We start from the raw sequence: 18800 nt of genomic DNA on the forward strand, positions 1-18800 counted from the left end.
CAAATGTGCATGTGGCTGCTCAAATGGTCAGAAACAGACTCCATAATGGTGGTATGAGGGCCCGACATCCACAGGTGGGGGTTGTGCTTACAGCCCAACACCGTGCAGGACATTTGGCATTTGCCAGAGAACACCAAGATTGGCAAATTCGCCCCTGGCGCCCTGTGCTGTTCACAGATGAAAGCAGGTTCACACTGAGCACATGTGACAGACATGACAGGGTCTGGAGATGCCGTGGAGAACGTTCTGCTGCCTGCAACATCCTCCAGCATGACCGGTTTGGCAGTGGGTCAGTAATGGTGTGGGGTGGCATTTCTTTAGGAGGCTGCACAGCCCTCCATGTACTTGCCAGAGGTAGCCTGACTGCCATTAGGTACCAAGTTGAGATCCTCAGACCCCTTGTGAGACCATATGCTGGTGCGGTTGGCCCTGGGTTCCTCCTAATGCAAGACAATGCTAGACCTCATGTGGCTGGAATGCATCAGCAGTTCCTGCAAGATGAAGGCATTGATGCTATGGACTGGCCCGCCCGTTCCCCAGACCTGAATCCAATTGAGCACATCTGGGACATCATGTCTCGCTCCATCCATCAACGCCACATTGCACCACAGACTGTCCAGGAGTTGGGGGATGCTTTAGTCCTGGTGTGGGAGGAGATCCCTCAGGAGACCATCCGCCACCTTATCAGGAGCATGCTCAGGCATTGTAGGGAGGACATACAGGCACGTGGAGGCCACACACACTACTGAGCCTCATTTTGACTTGTTTTAAGGACATTATATCAAAGTTGGATCAGCCTGTAGTGTTTTTTTCCACTTTAATTTTGAGTGTAACTCCAAATCCAGACCTCCATGGGTTGCTAAATTTGATTTCCATTGATAATTTTTGTGTGATTTTGGTGTCAGCACATTCAATTATGTAATGAACAAAGTACTGTATTTAATACGAATATTTCATTCATTCAGATCTAGGATGTCTTATTTTTGTGTTCCCTTTATTTTTTTTGAGCATTGTATATAATTATGACAAAATTCTTGAACTCTGAACTCCAGGATTCGAACCTGGAAACTTTCACAGCCAACTTATTATAGCAGTTTTTGCCTATTCAATACACTCTTACCAGGAAGGGTTTGTTGTCATCAGGGACCATGAAGGCCTGCCTTTTCTGTTGCTACCCCTTTCCTTTGCCAAAATGTTCTACTGAGTCAGATTAGTATCAACTTTGCTAACATTCAGGAAAGCTTTTAGTGCTTGATTGTATGGTGGGTCTCTTCCATAAGTAAGCAATTCTTGTTGCTATGACTGTTTTTCCACACCATGCACTGATGCAAAGAAAAGTTTGTTTGGTATGGTTATCTTTCTATTTCCATCCCTGGATACCATGATATTGTAGACAGCATCTTCAACCAATCATTGCTCAATTCAAGCTGGATAATAGTTGAACAACAAAATGCAAGCCAATCAATACCAACTGTTTCCACTTCAAGCCGTCAAGAGTGTCATGTTTACTACTTGTCTGACTTAAAGGGCACTGAGAATACTAGTGGCTTTATTCACTTCCTCCAAAGCAAAGAAACAAAAACATTCTAGCTTTCTTTTCTACAAAAACATGCACGGAGTTCAGGTGTCTGTACAGGTGCATCTCTATTCATTTGTCTGTTGATTTACAAAAATCATTACTCTTGATAGCATACTATTAGGATGATTTTAGGAAGATTGAGTTTTAGAATGTTTACAAAATGCGGAAAGGCAACATTGTATACAGATCATTGTTGAACTGATTAGTCAGTAATTTGAAAGCAGAAAGATTGATAAACAGTAGCTTGGCATTCAGAATGTTATAATTTTGATTGGAAAAAAACCCAGAAAAGTGAATATCAAGAAATGTGAATTAGCATTGCCATAAACATTGGGAAAACTGTAATTAACTCCCCAGCCTTTGTATGGGAAAATACAGTTGGATACATACAAGCATCCAAATGGTACAAGTAGTTGCACAAGTTGGCTAATGTTTTAAGCAGAATGCATTTTATATTTGAAATAATCATGTGTCAAATTATAAACATATTCAAAAGTTGCTAAAATATGTGTGCTTTTTTTTTTTAGATTGCCTGGCCTTTCAAACAATTTTGTTGATGAAATTAAAACTCAGAAAAAAACAAAGTGCTGGATACCTGAAACAGTAATAACTCAATGTCAACATATTACTGCATCAGAAAGTATAGTATATCAAGGTTAAGTCTTTATATAAAAAATCATAGCAAAGCTATATTAGTTTTTTTCACAATTATCCAAATAAAGAATTTAGAAACAAAATGGTTGCCTTTAAACTGTTTGTGTCTTTGTGTGTGTCTTTGTATATGTGTGTTTGTGTATCTGTTGGTTATTTTCTAATAGCAGAAAAGCAGATATGTGAAAAACAGCAGATAACTGTTGAAAGGGGTAGCCATTTTTGACTCATTATTAAGTTAGGACTCTAATATGATTATCCAATCCATTATTTTCATGATTGTCCATGTTTTCTCCCAGTCCGTTTTTCCTGCTTTGCTGCTGAGGCGCAACCTCATCATGTAGAGGACAAACATTTTAGGCCTTAATATAAAAAAGTTAAAAGTCAACATTTAAGCAAAGAAGATCATCCCCTCTCCTCCACAGTCAGTCTGGGAATGTTTAATCTCAATATCCAAGCTTTCAGCAACCACCAGCATGACTTAATAAGAGAAGAATTTATCCCACCTGCTCAATGGAAGAATTAATTCTTTCTGCCAGTTGAGAAAAGGTTTCTTTCCTTTCTCCCTGTTACCCATAATGGCCCATTTACTGTTGTTCCTTGCCTCCTCTCCATTTCTTTATCTAGTTCTGTTAGCTTTCCTGTCCTTCCTTCCTTTCCTACCAGCATCCTGTTTTCCTCTTTACTATTTTTATTTGATATGCACTTAATATCTAAGTATGGAACAAGACTTATTTTTGCTCTTTAACATATCTGGGAGGTAGGTTGGATTGAAAGAAAGTGAATGGTTTGCATGCAACCATAGCTTAGGATAGATCTCAGGATGTCTCCCCCACACCTCTGAAAACAGGAAGTATGGCCTGTGCATGAGAGACACAGTGATGTGCAGATAGAGGATCAATTAATTTCTAAGATTGGATGGCATCTTTACAGGCAATTAATTTTAAGCAATAGTTATTAATTCAATTAATATTTATTAATTTATCCTAGAATTGCCCTTTTAAGGATGTGGCTTCAAACCAATATCTGTCTATACGCACAGGCATACAAATGTGAAATACATGCAAACATATTGGGATTGGGTGAAATCCCTAGAAGTGGTTTTACCTGGAGTTGGCAGCCCTAACTTGACAAGTTGTGTGATTTTTGTGCCTGTAAAAACATGACATTCTGAGTTGACTTCCTTTTGAATAAGTATGATAATTTATAACACTTTATTTAATTTTAAACTTTTGTTTTTGTTTTCTATTAGCTGCTAATCGAAGTGACAGAGCTGCTAAGCAAAGAGCTTTTGCTTCAATATTTGAAATGTCTTGTTCGGAGTTAAGAAATAAACAGCATTGCAGAGGCAAAATCACAGAGGAACAACACAGCAAAACCAATAATATACCAGATTCACAAACCTGTTTTAAGCATTTGGATGAGAAAATACCAAAAAGTAAAAGTAGAAAGAGTGTTTCCAACACATCTGAAATATCACTTCCTGCTACCAAAAAGAATAATAGTTCTCTAACAACTTCAAGGCACTCCAAATCAATCTCTGAAATGAATGATCATGATATTAGATTGAATATATCACCTTCTGCAAAAGAGACTGCTAATAAGAAAACTGATCAAGTAAATTATGAGAAGGTAAATAACCTCAGCATTACTCTTCTAGTTGTATAGTAAATCAAAATAGTGATTGGTTTTGGTTTAACTATTTCTCAGTAGTTTAGCAAACAACCAAGAACAGATTGCATTAAGGACATTACAGCATTGTTTTTCTTTTCAGAAAACAAAATCAAAAGATGTTATTGAAGCAGCAGAAATGTTAATAAGTAAAATCAGCAAAAGATATAAAGAAAAGGATGGTATAAAAAATACATCAAAAGTGTGCCAGTCATTTTCTGATCGGAGGTATTGTACATATATTTTCTTTTTATGTAACTGACATATAGATAGATATTATATGTTAAAAGTAAATAGTTTTGCAATAGATATTTTTTAATCTTCTTTAGTTTTCTTAATGTAGTTTTCTACATTTTCTTAAGTTTATCTTTTATCTCTTTAAAATGTACTAATATTATGAAACAGAACAAAATTTTTAATGATCCCATATTTTCCTAGTCTTTCATTTTTTTTCTGTGCTATTAGTTACATTATATTTATTTTATTTATTAAATTTACATGCCACCCATCTTATAGATTAGATTATTCTTTTACATAAGAGTAATACAGTATATACTGTGTAAAAAGAGACACGGTGGCTCAATGGCTAAGACACTGAGCTTGTCGATCAGAAAGGTTGGCAGTTTGGCAGTTCGAATTCCTAGCACCGACTAACAGAGTGAGCTCCCTTTACTTGTCCCACCTTCTGCCAAAATGCAAGTAGAAAAATTGGGACCACTTTGGTAGGAAGCTAACAGCATTCTGTGTGTCTTCAGCATTTAGTCATGCCAGCCACATGACTATGGAGACATCTTCAGACAGTGCTGGCTCTTCAGCTTTGTAATGGAAATAAGGGGAACCTTTACCTTCACTTTTAATTAGTTATAAGGTTATATTTCAGTTTATGAGTAATGTTACATTTTTTAAACAAATGTTAATTATCGCATTTTGAAGTTTAAAGGTTTGGAGCTTTTCAATTCTCTGTTGCCTGAAAATATTAATGAAATCTACTGAAAGTAAACAAATGCAAACTGCAATTAATGTTATAAAAGTAAATGATTTCAACATCTTTAGTACCATTAACATCTATTAGAAAACATCTATTAGAAAATTGCTGATGGCAATAGTGTACAGATAGTTCGTGCCTTAAAACCCTTTCTTTAATGATGGTTCAAAATGATAGCAATGAAAATAGAAAATAGTGACTAGGAGGGCGGAGCTGCCGTTGTGGCGGGAAGACAGGGATTCTGGAGCTCCTGAAAGAACCGTTGATATCCCTGCGACTGGACAGTCCTTTTGGACCTAAACCATCCCAGAGAGACAGTGACAGAAGTGGGCACATCCTGTCGATCCCAGGTACATCACAAAGTCCCTGGTTGATCCAGGAAAGCTTCCTGAAACAGCGGCAGAGGAAAGTGGCCATTAAGGCTGCTGGGAAGCTGGGACAGCTCCGGAATGAAAGGGAAAGCAGAAGGAAAGTGTGTCGGAAATGGGTGAGTTTTTTTTTTTAAAAAAAAATTCGCTAAGGATTAAAGAGCACCCTAGGGGGAAAAAGAAAATCTAAGAAGATTGAAGACAGAAGAGAAAGTTAGCGGCGGAAAGCATGTTTATAACTGTCAGATCCAATTGAGGCTATTTTACTGCATGGAAAGATTATTTTTTTCTTTTTTAACTGGACTGGACTAACAATTTGGAAAATACAAAAGTATTAATTTTAATTTTAATTCTGGATTATTTTTCACTTTTTAGTTTGCTATTTAATAACCCGTAACTCTAAAAGTGAAAGTTTTCTTTTAAAAGAAAAATTGAATTAAATTTTTGAATTTTCGGATACAATATAACAAAGGAATGAAAGCAAAGTAAAGCAATAGTGCCACCTAGAGGTTACAGAAAAATTGGAAAGATTTAAGAATTGTTTTTCTGATAGCAGGCTATTTAGACCAGTAGCCCCCAACCTTTTTTGTGCCGCGGCCCGGTACTGGCTTCACAAAATCATCCGTGGCCCGGTACCGGCATCAGCATGCATGGCAAGGCGAGCCAAGCGACCGGCCAGCCAGGTGTCCCCCGCTTCTCCCCACCACCTTCAACTCCTCCTTTGTACCTGTGTCGATAGGCTTTGGGACGGCTTTGGGACGGTCGCTCGGCTCGCCTTGCCATGCGTGCTGAAAGAATCCTCGCGCCTTAGTTTTGTTCAAAGCCGCCCCCCCCTCGATGAAACTAAGGCGCAAGGATTCTTTCAGCACCCAAACGCCGCCTTCTACCCGGAAAAGCTCACCGGAAGCACTTTTTCATCAAAACAAGATGGCGTCACCCAGCAAACCGGCTGCCCGGTAGAAATTGTTCCACAGACCAGTACCGGTCCGGGGACCGGTGGTTGGGGACCCCTGATTTAGACCCAAAAGGAAGATAAAGAGCAAAGTGCTAAAAGATTGTTGAAACAGGTGCCATTCTGGCAATCTAAACAGCTGGAGATAGAAGAAGAAGAGAAAGACTACTGTGACCTTGGATTATGTTTTGACTTGGCTTTCTGGACACCATATGGTGGATTGGAATTACTTTGTGACTGCTATTTAAAATAATTGCTGGCTATTCTATTTTGTTTTATCTTTTACTGCTGGTATCTCTTCTGGGCCTTTTTACTATTTCAAGCTTGTTTGCAGCCACTTGTTCCCTTTTTTAACCTTTGGTTAGCCTCCTATTTGGAACATTTTAGTTCTCCCTATTTTTTATTACTGGACTATTACAAGTGGATTATTTTTGGAACTCTTTCTTTTTTAATTTTTAGCGTGTTTTTTACTTTTGTCTCCTTGTGGATTTAATATTTTTAATTCCTCTGTTTTATCCTTATTTTACTTTTTATTTTTTGTTTTTGGATATGGAAAGCTTGTTTCTTTTATAATTGGATTAAAGTAGAGAAGAACCTGAAGAAAGCAGAACTTGGATTAATTGGCAGATATTCTTTGTTTGGGATTACAACTAATTTGAGATGAGGAAGATAGCTGCAACAGTATCTTCGATCCCTAGTTCTTCCTCACTAAGCCCAGCTGGTCAGCGATCAATACATACCATGATACAGCAAGAAAAGGAAAAAGAGAAAGAAAGAGACAAAGAAAAGGAGTTTCCAATGCAGGAGTTAAGAACAATGATGCAAGCAATACAAGCAATACAAGAACAAGAGAAACGTGTTGAAGAGAAAATGGAAAATATACAACGGATGATGGTGAAGAATGAAGAAAGAACGGAAAAGATGGAAGAAAGGGGAGATAGAACAGAGAAGAAAGTTGGAGAAATAGAAAATAGTGACTTATGACTGGTCCTTGCACTTCCAACCATTGCACTATTCTTGTGGTCACCTGATCAAATGTGGGTGATTGGCAGTTGCAGCATCCTGGGTCAAATGATCGTAATTTGTGATCTTCCCACAGGGCTTTCAACAAGCAAAGTCAGTAGGAGAAAATGGATTTGCTTGATGATGGGCCATAAAGTGGTTATAAAATTGGGTATGACTCACTTAACAGCTACTTAGCAGAGGAAGTTCCAGTTCAAATCAGGGTTGCAAGTTGAGGGGTCTCTGTATTAGTTTACAGATTTATTTTCCTCAGTGGCACCTGGTTAAAAAAACCCCTGGAACTTAGTAAAAGCACCTGAACTGGCACCTAAACTAGAAGCTGAGGGCTCTTTGCTCTGGTACTAAAGTAGTAGAGCCATTTGAGAGCCAAAGTTGACCAGTCCAAAGCACCACCAAGCATAGACTACAGTTCAGCATTTCATAGTTTATAAAAGTTCATCAATGCCATAATATGTGCCAACAACTTTTTCTTACTTTTTTATTCAGCAGATTAACTTGGCTGTTCTCAAAATCTTCTGAAGGAATGTATTTCATTGTTTAATTGTATTACTTAAGATCGGTATTTAAATACAACTTTTATTTACAAATGAAGATTTCTAGCTTGGTATTGATCTGTATTCCATCCACTTTTCTTACAGCACATCGTTAAATAAAATTGATAGCGAAGATAAGGTATTTTCTTTCTTTACAAATTTGTCTGAAAACGGTTTTAGGAATTTATTTTTAGACACGGTAGATTAAATATGTTTGAACGCTGAACCAAGAGTTCAAAGTTTCAAGAGTGACATTTATAGTGGCATTTTTTTCAGGTTTTGTAATTGAACTGATCATCACGTCTAGGCCAGTGTTTCTGAACCTTGGCATCTTTATGATATATGGATTCAACTTCCAGAATTCTGGTTGGTGAATGTTGTCTGGAGAATTCTGGGAGTTGAAGTCCACACATTTTAAAGTTCTCAAGGTTGGAAAACATTGGTCTAGGCTGCTCTTTAATGTATTATCACTGGGCTGCTCGGAAATTCAGAAATTGCTTAACTTGACTTTGCTGGCATGTCTCCCCCCCCTCGGTTTTACACACACACACACACACACACACACACACACACACACACCCCAATTCATAGTAAAGAGTGGTGAATTATATTACATTAAATTATTTACATTTATTATTAAATAAAAAAAACCTGCATAATAGTAAATATTTTTTTTACAAAATGTCAATAGGAGGTAGTTCCAGGTTGCACAAGGTCTGCAAACTTCAGAGAATGCTGTTGTGTGGCCTTGTGACCTCTGAAAAGAGCAGGAAAGTATGCCCTGGTCTCGCATGCTTTTGCGCGTCTCCAGAAGCCTTTCAGAGGCCTCCTAGCGGAGCCCCCCTCACGCGACTTCCAGGTCTGGAGATTTGGTGTATCACCAAAAATGGCATGCCATGTCACCAGTGATATGTCATTGGTTCTCCATCACCAACAGACTGAATGGGATAAGGTAGAACTGGGAGGAAAGCAGGAGCTGAACCTTTGACTAGACACAAGAAGACTTCTCACAGCTCAATAACTGCCAAAACAAAACTTTGCCATGGGAGACTCTGAGTTCATTGATTTTGTTTTTTTAAAGTCAGGAATCACCTTTATGTGGAAGGAAAAACATCAGCAAAAAAGCCCCACCACTAATTGCTTTGCACTTACCATAATCTGTTACTTGATGTTGCTAAATAAGTAAGCTGTTAGCTCTTACAGAAAAGCTGCTAGAAGAATGTTTTTGTTTTAAAACTAAGCATTAGGAAAACCTCTGAGAGGAGATGCACTGTTTGTGAACATGAATGTATTTAACTGCTCCTTTTGCCCTTTATTGTTTGGCTGAGTGATCCAGAAATTTTATTTAAACAAATTGAAAAAAAAAACCCACAGAAAAAGGGGTAGCATTGGTTATACATCTCCTTGTATAATTAATTTTTATGCCTAGAAAAAAAGACAGAATAGAAGGACTGGAAATTTCAGAACTACACTATACAACAATACTAATGAACAATCTGTGTAAGTAAATAGTAATCTATTACAAATCTAGCCATTTGAGAGATGAAAAGATAAAATATTAAACAAAGTTTTATCTCTTTTGATAGTGATGATGTCTATGACTTTAATCGAAGTGGATTTGATGAACCTACAATAAAGCTTGGAGTAAGAAAATTATAGCATATTAATATGTCAATAATTATATTCAACAACATTACTTATTATTTGGAATTTACACTTATTAATTCACTCCAAAATATAGTTTGATTCTATAGCAGTTTCAACCTCTTGGCTTATGTTAAAATTGTACTCTGCTGTAGCTACCCAACTATATTACTGGTATTTTTTAAAAAAAGAATAGACAAAGTTATTAGAATTAGTCATCTCCATGCCAAATGCAGTTTTCCTTATTAATAGTAAGGATATTTCTGGTTAGTTTTGGTGCATTTTGGTCGGTGTTATCACAAGTCCAGTTTTATGTGAGCATGTTCAGGCTGTTGTATGCAAGCTAAAAACACAAGCCTAGAGATTTGCAAAGCAACATTCAATGGACTCAACTTTACTGGAGAGGATAAGTGCTTCTCAACCTTGATAACTTTAAGATGTGTGGACTTCAACACCCAGAATTCCACAGCTAGCACTGCAGAATTGAAGTCCACACATCTTACCAAGGTTGGAAAACATTGGGCTAGATGGCTATTGACACTGACGCATTGAGCAGGAAATTGGGCTAGATCTTCTGTACAGATAGTCCTTAATTTACTATCATTCATTTAGTGACAGTCCAAAGTTACAATGGCATTAAAAAAAATGACTTACAACTGGTCTCCTTGCACTTAAGGCTCTCACACCATCCCCACCATCATATGATCAAAATTCAGGCTCTTGACAACCTGCCTGTATTTACCACAGTTGCAACATCCTGGAGTCACATAAGCGTCATGTGTGACCTTCTCAGCCAGCTTCCCAACAAACAACTCAATGGGGGAAGCTGGATTCGCTTAACAACTGCAGTGATTCACTTAACAACCACAGCAAAAGATATAAAACTGAGTGTGACTTGCTTTAACAATTGCTTTGCTTAGCAATAGAAATTCTGGCCCCAATTGTCATAAGTTGAGGACAATAACTTTGCTGAACCTTGCATTCTATTGTTTCCTATATCCCACCATTAGAAAATACACATCAAGATACATTTATTTTTAAAATGTAATCAGTATTAAAACATAAGTATTGTCCTGCTCACAGAGTAATAAAGACAAATGATATTTGTAAAGAAAATAAAGATTTTAAAACAGTATGTGATATTGTGAGGTCATTTTAAATAAGTACCAGTTATCTTTTGTAAAACAGTCTTTATAAAAAAAAATTACAGATATACAATTATAAAAATATATACAATTTTCATTGAAAAAAATAGGGCTTGTTTACTTGACAAACATTTACAAATAGGCAGAAAATTCACCTACAAATGGAACTGTTCTATTTATTTAGGTCCAGGAATTACATCTTATTAGTTTAGAAACTACTGGTGTACCCCCAAAGAAAATGTAAGTATTCTTGCTATCAGCAGAAAACTCATAAATGAGAGCTATTACAATAAAATGAGATAATGGCAAGTTTCTAAATACATGTTTTACATGGGCTTGGTAGAGGAAAAAATCTCTAGATGATATGTGGTGGATGCTTTACCTGTGGAAAGTGGTTGTCTTCCACATATGCAAGTAAATAAAAAATTAATCCAAATGAAGTATTTATTTCCATTCTAATTACTAAAATAAGCATTTTTAAATTTGTTTTAGGACTCAGAAAAATGAAACAAGTATAACCCAAAAGAAGAAGGAAAAGAAGGTATTTTTTTAAAAGGAACATAATTTTAATGAAAGTTGTATTTTGTAAATTCCAGGATGTTTGCAATAGTGGCGAATATGTATAGCTCGAATGTAGGATGAAGGTAAAGGTTCATTCTCTGAGCTTGTGGGTTGGTTTCTGGTAATCACAAGACCCATCACAAAAGTTACTGATGACTCACAGCTGATCCATCAGAAGACCCTCATTTGACACACCTTTGCTTGAAGCCAGAGGTGGTATTCAGCCAGTTTTGACAGTTCTGCAGAACTGGTAGTGGAAATTTTGAGTAGTTCAGAGAACCGGCAAATACCACCTCTGACTGGCCCCGCCCCCATCTATTCTCTGCCTCTCGAATCCCAGCTGATCCGCTGGATCTTCTTTTGTTGCGCTGCACAGGAGAATGGAGCTGGAAAGCAGGTTAATGGGGTGGGGAGGGAATGGAGATTTTGCAGTATCCTTCCTCTGCCATGCCCACCAAGCCAAGCTACGTCTACCAAGCCACGCCCACAGAACCAGTAGTAAAAAAACCCACCACTGTCTGAAGCCTAAAACAACACTGACACTGTGACTTCCCCTAAACTCCACTGAAGATGTTACCTAGCCTGGTGATGAAACATTCAGAAACCAAACCACAAGCTCGGAGAATGAGCCTTTATCCTCACAAGGATGTTTATTTATAGTAATAGTTCTCCTTAGCTGCTATTATGCATATTTAGTATGATTGCTAGGTTGGATTGTGTTTTTAATGCTATATTATATGTTGCTGTTGCAAGATGGACAGCTATACAGAAGGTGGCATGGGGGAAAAAATACCACAATTTTACAATGTGAAACTGCAAAATAACATCTTGAGATTTTTTTTTAACTGCCTTTTAATTTTTTAATTTAGTTGAATCTTACTTGCTTTAATTTAAAATACTATATATCGGAGATGTTAAATCTGTGCTGAGTTAAATCTCCTTGATAGCAAATAGACAAATCAGTTACAGTTAATTAAATTAGTAGAACTGTGTTTAGTAAGATCTCAATTATAATTAATTTACATAAATTTAATAATGGTTTTTACAGGATTGTACTGGTTTCCAAGTAGAATATGTTAATGAAGTTATTTAAGTCTTTGAAGAACTTGTATCTTTGACATTTGAGAAAATGCATCAGCTTGAATTTGTTAGCAAATTAAGATCTAGATTTTCATTTATATGCATGGTATGGGATAGGTTAGAATATTTTTACAGACCATTCAGTTAATCAGCAATTGCTTCTAAAATATACTAATAAATAAAATGGCATGGTGTTGTTGTTGTTTTGCCATATCTAATTAGAACAAGTGTTTTGCAGTTCTATGAAAGAATAAAAGTTCTTTTAAAATAAAATAAAAATACTTATTTTTCAAAGAAAATGATTTTTTTCTCCCATAGTGCAGGACAAAAAGAAACTACAAGCATCTTTTTAGTGACACAGACACCGAATATAGAGGTGATGATACCAACACAGAAATTAGCTGGTTAAGGGAATCAAATAGAAAGCCTAAACCTCAGCTCGTAAATTACGGCAGAGCCAGAAAACCAAGGAAGTTCAAAACTCTGGAACCAGGCAAGATATCTATTTATTACAAAGCCTATAAATCAGATTATTTTTCTGTAATTAAAATGCAGGGCTCAATTCAAATATTGGTATTTAAATGAATTCCAGAATCTTGGTAGGAATGCTCCCTCAAGGTTCCAAGCAGGAGGTTTGCTAGACAGAATACAATCCAACTAATGTCCATCCTTACACAACACACTCATACACAATTGATAATATTAGCAATTGGTAATTGGTATAGGTTAAATTCTCTTATCTTCCTATAATTATACATTTATGGTTGGATTTTTAATAAAAAATAGGCCTAGAAATTGTTGGACTTAATAGAAAGGAAATAGGACAGCTTTATATTTGCCTGCTAAATACATATTCAAAAGTAAGCTCTGCTAAGTTTAGTGATATTCACAATGAGGATTGGCCTTAAATTATTTATTTGTATTATACATACAGAGAAAAATGCAAGTTTTTGCTATCTCTCAGATTTTCAGTTTATTGTGCATAAAGCAGCTCTGATTCATCTCTGGAATTGGATATTCTTCTTGTCATTTCTAATCAGAATACATGTTTCATTTTCCCTAAAAGCATAAAAGTATTTTTAAAATATAGCTTATTTTTCAAATTGCATTTGAAAAGACTCTTCTATACTTCCTAATCCTTTTGCAAACTTTTTCTATACTGCTTTGTTTTTTGTTCTTCCACTACTCTTGCAAATGCACAGAACTAGAGATTTATATGTACTGTATATGACCCAAAACATCCCGACTCTTATACTAATGTTACACCTTTGCTTCTGAGTATAGCACACTTTGCATATCTTAAATTACATTCTAGCACATTACATTCCAATAAGAAAACATTAAAAACATTTACATTTTTTTATCTTAACTGTATTTTTACGTGTCCCTTGATTTTTGCATCTTGTTATTTTATTTATCAACAAATAATTAATTTGATGTCATTGAGAAAATATGTAAATATTTCACATATACATAAAATATTTTCTCCAGTTCCAGTTGTGCTTTTCCTGAAGGCACAGTTAGAAATTTGATGTTCCAAGATTGGATGTTGGCCTTGAGCAACTTTCTGTAGCTTCCAGATTTCTTCTCCAGTCACAGTCACCAAAAATGCCTGGCCTCATTTTTGCCACAGGAAGGCATTCAAAACACATTCAAACAAAATCAGGCAAAGCCCCTCCCCTCATTAAGCTTTAATTTATTTTAAATAAGAAAATCTTTCGAACTCCCTACCCTAGGAAAATAGAGAATTATGGCATGACTTTTACTACTCACTGTTTCAGCATTTATAGACAACATTTCTGCGGTATTTTATCTGAGTGACAGAAAAAAGTTATGCACATATTTGAAGGACAAGAAGCAGGGAAGCAAAGAGCCAAATACTGAGGTGGCCATAGTCCATATTGAGTACTGCTTGGCCCTGTTGCCAAATCACTGCAATTGGACTGGAATTTCTGAAGTTAGTTTAAGAGCAGGAAAAAAGCAGCTTAGGGTGCCTAGTCCTATATTAGGGTCCCATATTAGATACCATCTAATAATTTCTGGAGAGTCTTGTATCTTCAAGAAGATGAAGGTAGACTTCAGTCTGAGATAAATGTTAACAAAGGATTTATTTATTTGGCTCAGAGTCACCTCTAGGCAAGATGGGCTGCACGCAAATTGAATACATAAATGATAAATAAATAAAATAAATACTACATAGATTTATATGGCGGTCCAACTCACACACAGCGACTCTAGGCAGTGTACAACATTACAAATTAAGACTATAAAAAACTCAGAAAACCCAGCCCCCCACTTGGCATAACTTCTAGAAAAGTAACAAAAAGGGGGGCAATCTTATTTTTGAGGAAATGATGTTCCAAAGGGAAGGAGTCACTACGGAGAAGGCCCTTCTTCTTGGTCCCATGAGGTGTACTCCCTTAATTTATTTTTAGGTTGGTTTGTTTATTATATTTATGTATTTGATTTGCATGCCAGCCGTCTTGCCTAGAGGGGGCTCTGTATTCTCTGTATTCTGTTACTTTATAAGTATCTCTAGGGCGAACAAACATAATACTCCTTTCTTACCAGTTGGAACCCATATCATACCCTGCCTTCTTGCTCTGGTGGGCTGAGTAGATATAACTGGGTAGAAGTGGTCCTTCAACTTTATTTTTAATTCATTTTATTTTATTTACTTTTATTTATTTTATTTACTTATTTATTCTTTCAATTTATATCTTTCAACAGCAGCTCAGGGCAGCCACCATAGCTTAAAAAAAGACAAGCAATAAATAACAGTAAATGTCTTATGCTAGTGGCCTTCCAATTACACCCATTATTCTTCAATCATCTTTGTGTAATTGTGGATTGAGTGCGTAATTCTAAACTCATGTTTAAAATGCCTTGGTAATTTCTTGTTGAGATGATCAGAAGCAGTGAAAATTGAATGATAATTGTTTTGATCGTTGTAGTAGGATTTAATTAATCTTGGGCTTGTTTTGTCATTAATGTTGAATTTTTAGATAAATTCTCTATATCACCAGGCATGAGGGAAATATCTCCACCCCAAAAAAGCAGAAGTAATAAGGTACGGTTTTTGTTTACAAGTATTGAAACTATTTTCCACACAGAAAAAGTTAAATGATCAGATTGTTTTTTAAGATTGACTGTTCAGCAGATTGGAATGGAATAAGCCAATCTCAGCAGTTTTTGTTCAAGAAAAATATTCCTTTATCCTGAGCATAAGAAAAATAACTACTAATTTTTCTACTCTGCTATTCTTGTCTTCATGGATTGTCCTTTGTTTTCTAATGTGGTATGTTAATATTTTGACGCCTATTGTATTAAGCTGGTAGGGATGATTATATTTCTTATGAGATTATACCGGTAGTCCTTGATTTATGACCTCAATTGAGCCCAAAATTTCTGTTGTTAAGCGAAACATTTGGGAAGTGAGTTTTGCTCCATTTTATGACCTTTCTTGCCCCAGTTGTTAAGCAAATCATTGCAGTTGTTAAGTTAGTAATACAGGTGCTAAGTGAATCTGGTTTTCCCATTGACTTTGCATGTTAGAAGGGTGCAAAAGGTGACCCTATGGCCCCAGGACACTGTTGTAAATTCGAGTCAGTTGCCAAGTGTCTGAATGTGACCATGGGGATGCTGCAATGGTTGTAAGTATGAAAAACGGTTGTAAGTCACCTTTTTCAGTGCTATTGTTACTTTGAACAGTCCCTAAATGAGTTGTTGTAAGTCGAGGACTACCTGTACCTAATTAGCAATCCAGTTTTGCTCAGTTTCTCCCCTCTTGTGGTGAATTAAGACACTGAAATTTCCCAACAAGATGTGTTTAGTTGAGATATAATAAATAACAGTGTTATGTCACTAGAACAGGAGTGTCAAACTCAAGGCCTGTGGGCCAGATCCGGCCCATGGGATGCTTAGATATGGCCTGTGGGGCCACCGTGAAAACAACCAAGGACCAGCCATGGTTCCACTGCTTGTAAAAATGGAGCTCCAGAGGACTGCAGGCAGCCCTCTGGAGCTCCATTTTCACTGGCAGAGGGTTGCAGGAGGCCGTTGTAGCCTAAAGTGGAGCTCGGAAGCCTGTTTTCACTGGCAGAGCACTCAGGCCACCATAGGCACCCTTGACACAAGTGACGTTGAGCTGGCCATGCCCACCCCAGCCACGACCACCCTCCCCCCCAGGTCAAACACAACCCTGATGTGTCCCACAATGAAATCGAGTTTGATACCCCTGCACCAGACACCACCAAGAAGGGATGGCTAACATACAGAGAGTCTCTGAAGTCAATCTCTGTATTGAATTTTACATTGTAAGTAGCTATGAGACATGCTGAACAATTAGACAAAGATCTAACTTTAATATTAAAATGGTGTGCAAAGTATTTTTTTAAGTACCTATTTCTAAAAATCAGAATGATAACGGTGATGGGGAAAGAACACTACTGACCAGATCAACAAAACTCAGAAAAGCAGCACTAGCCAAAAAATGTTACAAAGAACTCTCAAGTTCAGGGATAGAGAGTGAAGAGGAAATTTCTGAATATTTGCATAAGAAGAACACTTCAAATGAATATGTAAGCTTTGTACTTTATTGTACGTTTACTAAAATTATATGTTCCTAGAATTTGTATTTTAGAAAATCATTATTTTTGCTTCTGCTTTAGCTAGAATTTGATTTTCAAAGGAATGGAATAGTATTTCACAAAGAAGAATAACAATAAACAGTGTGATTCAAAGAAAAATATTTTACCTAAATGTTAAATGGTTTTAAAAATAACGTTAGGTTTTACAAAACATTATCACAGCTGGTTTTAATAAGTTCAATTACAATGTCATTTAAAATGTTATCAAAAGTTTTTATATGAATTCAATTTAAGCAGCATAATTCTTGAAAAATACAAGGCATAATCTGTCCTTAACTATTAAAACATAGGTCTACAATTCCTCATGAGTAATTTTACTGCTTAAAAGACTAATGAAAACACAAAATTTATAAGCTGAAGGAAAAAATGGGTGCAAACTTGATTTTAGCACAGTAGACACTTTACCCATGTTTCCACCTTAAGCTTTCATTTTGTTTAAGAGAAACTAGATTTTAAAAAAATAACATATAAAATACTATTTTGCTTCTTTCTAAAATGCACAGTTTATAATTAGTGTGCAGTGAAAATCTGTCTGATAGGTTTTTGTATCTTTAGCCAGAACATAAAATCACAGCAAAATCTAGAGCTGTTAATCAACCCAAGATACAACAACATACAATTGCCAGTGAGGCAGTCAGAGGAAAATTGATAAATCAGCCCCAAAGATCTACTAAAGCAAAAGATGACATGACAAAAAACCAAATGGAATTACCATCATCTCTTTCATCTGGGAGTCCACCTTTCTCTGAGATAATGAGATGTAAGATATATGTTTTGTTGTTATATTTAGGTATAATAGGATAGTCTTAACTTAAATTTATGTACTTGAGATTTTTCACCAGTTAACAATTTTTGAATAACTATAAAGTATATCAGGTCAACTCAGTAAGCTCCAGCAATTTTGCTATAATACTTTTCCAGCACTATGTTCAGACATCTTGACACAGTTATGCCTTATCACACTAGTTGGTAATGTCTGTAGCCAAGGGTGTGATTCAACTGGTGTAACAACTGGTTTGGTGAGTGCACGCTTTGCATGCACCAAATGCACATGCACAGAGCATTTGCTACTGACCTTTTCCAGCTGTGCCACGTGAATCAGCTGAGCTTGAAAAACAGGATATAAAGCACAGCTTAGAGCCCGGGGAAGTGGGTGGGCCCAACAGCTGATCATTGGACCAAACCTAACCAGTTTGCTCCCAGCTGATCCTCAAAGATACCAGTTCTCCCGAACAGGGCCAAAGCGGTAGAATCCCACCCGTCTGTAGCTGCAGGGAAGAGCCGGCTCATGCAATCAGGTATATTTACAATTAACCATAAAGCTATAAATAACCATTACTTATATTAGCTGTATATATTGTATATTAACTTCCAACAGGCCCGACCCAAAACTATAAACTGAAATTGTATCCTTTTCTTCATGCAAATCACAGTGTTTTCTTTTTAAAAAAATACGATTCCCATAAGAAAATCTTCTTATGGTTGCACCTGGGAATCACATTTTTTAAAAAAGAAAACTGTAATTTGCATGAAGAAAAGGATACTATTTTAGTTTATAGCTTAGATTAGTCTAAATATTCTTGTAGCAATTTGCTTTTTAAACATAAGCCACATTATTTGAATGTAATTTCCATGAGAATGCTTTTCCCCCCTTAGATATATTTTGGATGGACTTTTGATAAGACAAAGCTGGATATTGGCAGTTTAACGCTAGTCTTTGCCCCATTCTGAAGTCCAGTATAAGTGAAATACCCAAAATTATTTTCAAGCGATGCTGTTTTGCTTCTGTAAAAGTCACCTTCTAATAGTTTTGGTCTAAAATAAAATGGCTTGCTAATCACTTTCCAGTACTGAGGTTGAAAAAAATATTTAAAGGGGTACTTGCCACGTTATGTTGATGGAACCCAACTGCCCTCCAAAAAAATGAGATGTTCGTATCCTCAGAAAGGTTCACAGGCA

The 18800-nt window shown here is 36.4% G+C and overlaps 1 protein-coding gene across 1 annotated transcript in view; it reads left to right on the forward strand.

Annotated features, from left to right (window-relative positions):
• The window catches only part of SYCP2 (synaptonemal complex protein 2), a 44121-nt gene that overhangs the window by 13873 nt on the left and 11448 nt on the right, over positions 1-18800 (forward strand). Inside the window, exons 17-25 of the mRNA XM_087928751.1 lie at positions 2107-2234; positions 3483-3862; positions 4005-4129; positions 9349-9406; positions 11057-11092; positions 12511-12685; positions 15198-15262; positions 16611-16772; positions 17397-17601. Coding sequence (XP_087784877.1) covers positions 2107-2234; positions 3483-3862; positions 4005-4129; positions 9349-9406; positions 11057-11092; positions 12511-12685; positions 15198-15262; positions 16611-16772; positions 17397-17601 — 1334 coding nt within the window. The remainder of the gene's footprint in view (positions 1-2106; positions 2235-3482; positions 3863-4004; positions 4130-9348; positions 9407-11056; positions 11093-12510; positions 12686-15197; positions 15263-16610; positions 16773-17396; positions 17602-18800) is intronic.

This window comes from Pseudonaja textilis, chromosome 3 (genome assembly GCF_049901715.1).
Source record: "Pseudonaja textilis isolate UNSWEBS1 chromosome 3, rPseTex1.2, whole genome shotgun sequence".
In the NCBI taxonomy this organism is placed as follows: domain Eukaryota; kingdom Metazoa; phylum Chordata; class Lepidosauria; order Squamata; family Elapidae; genus Pseudonaja; species Pseudonaja textilis.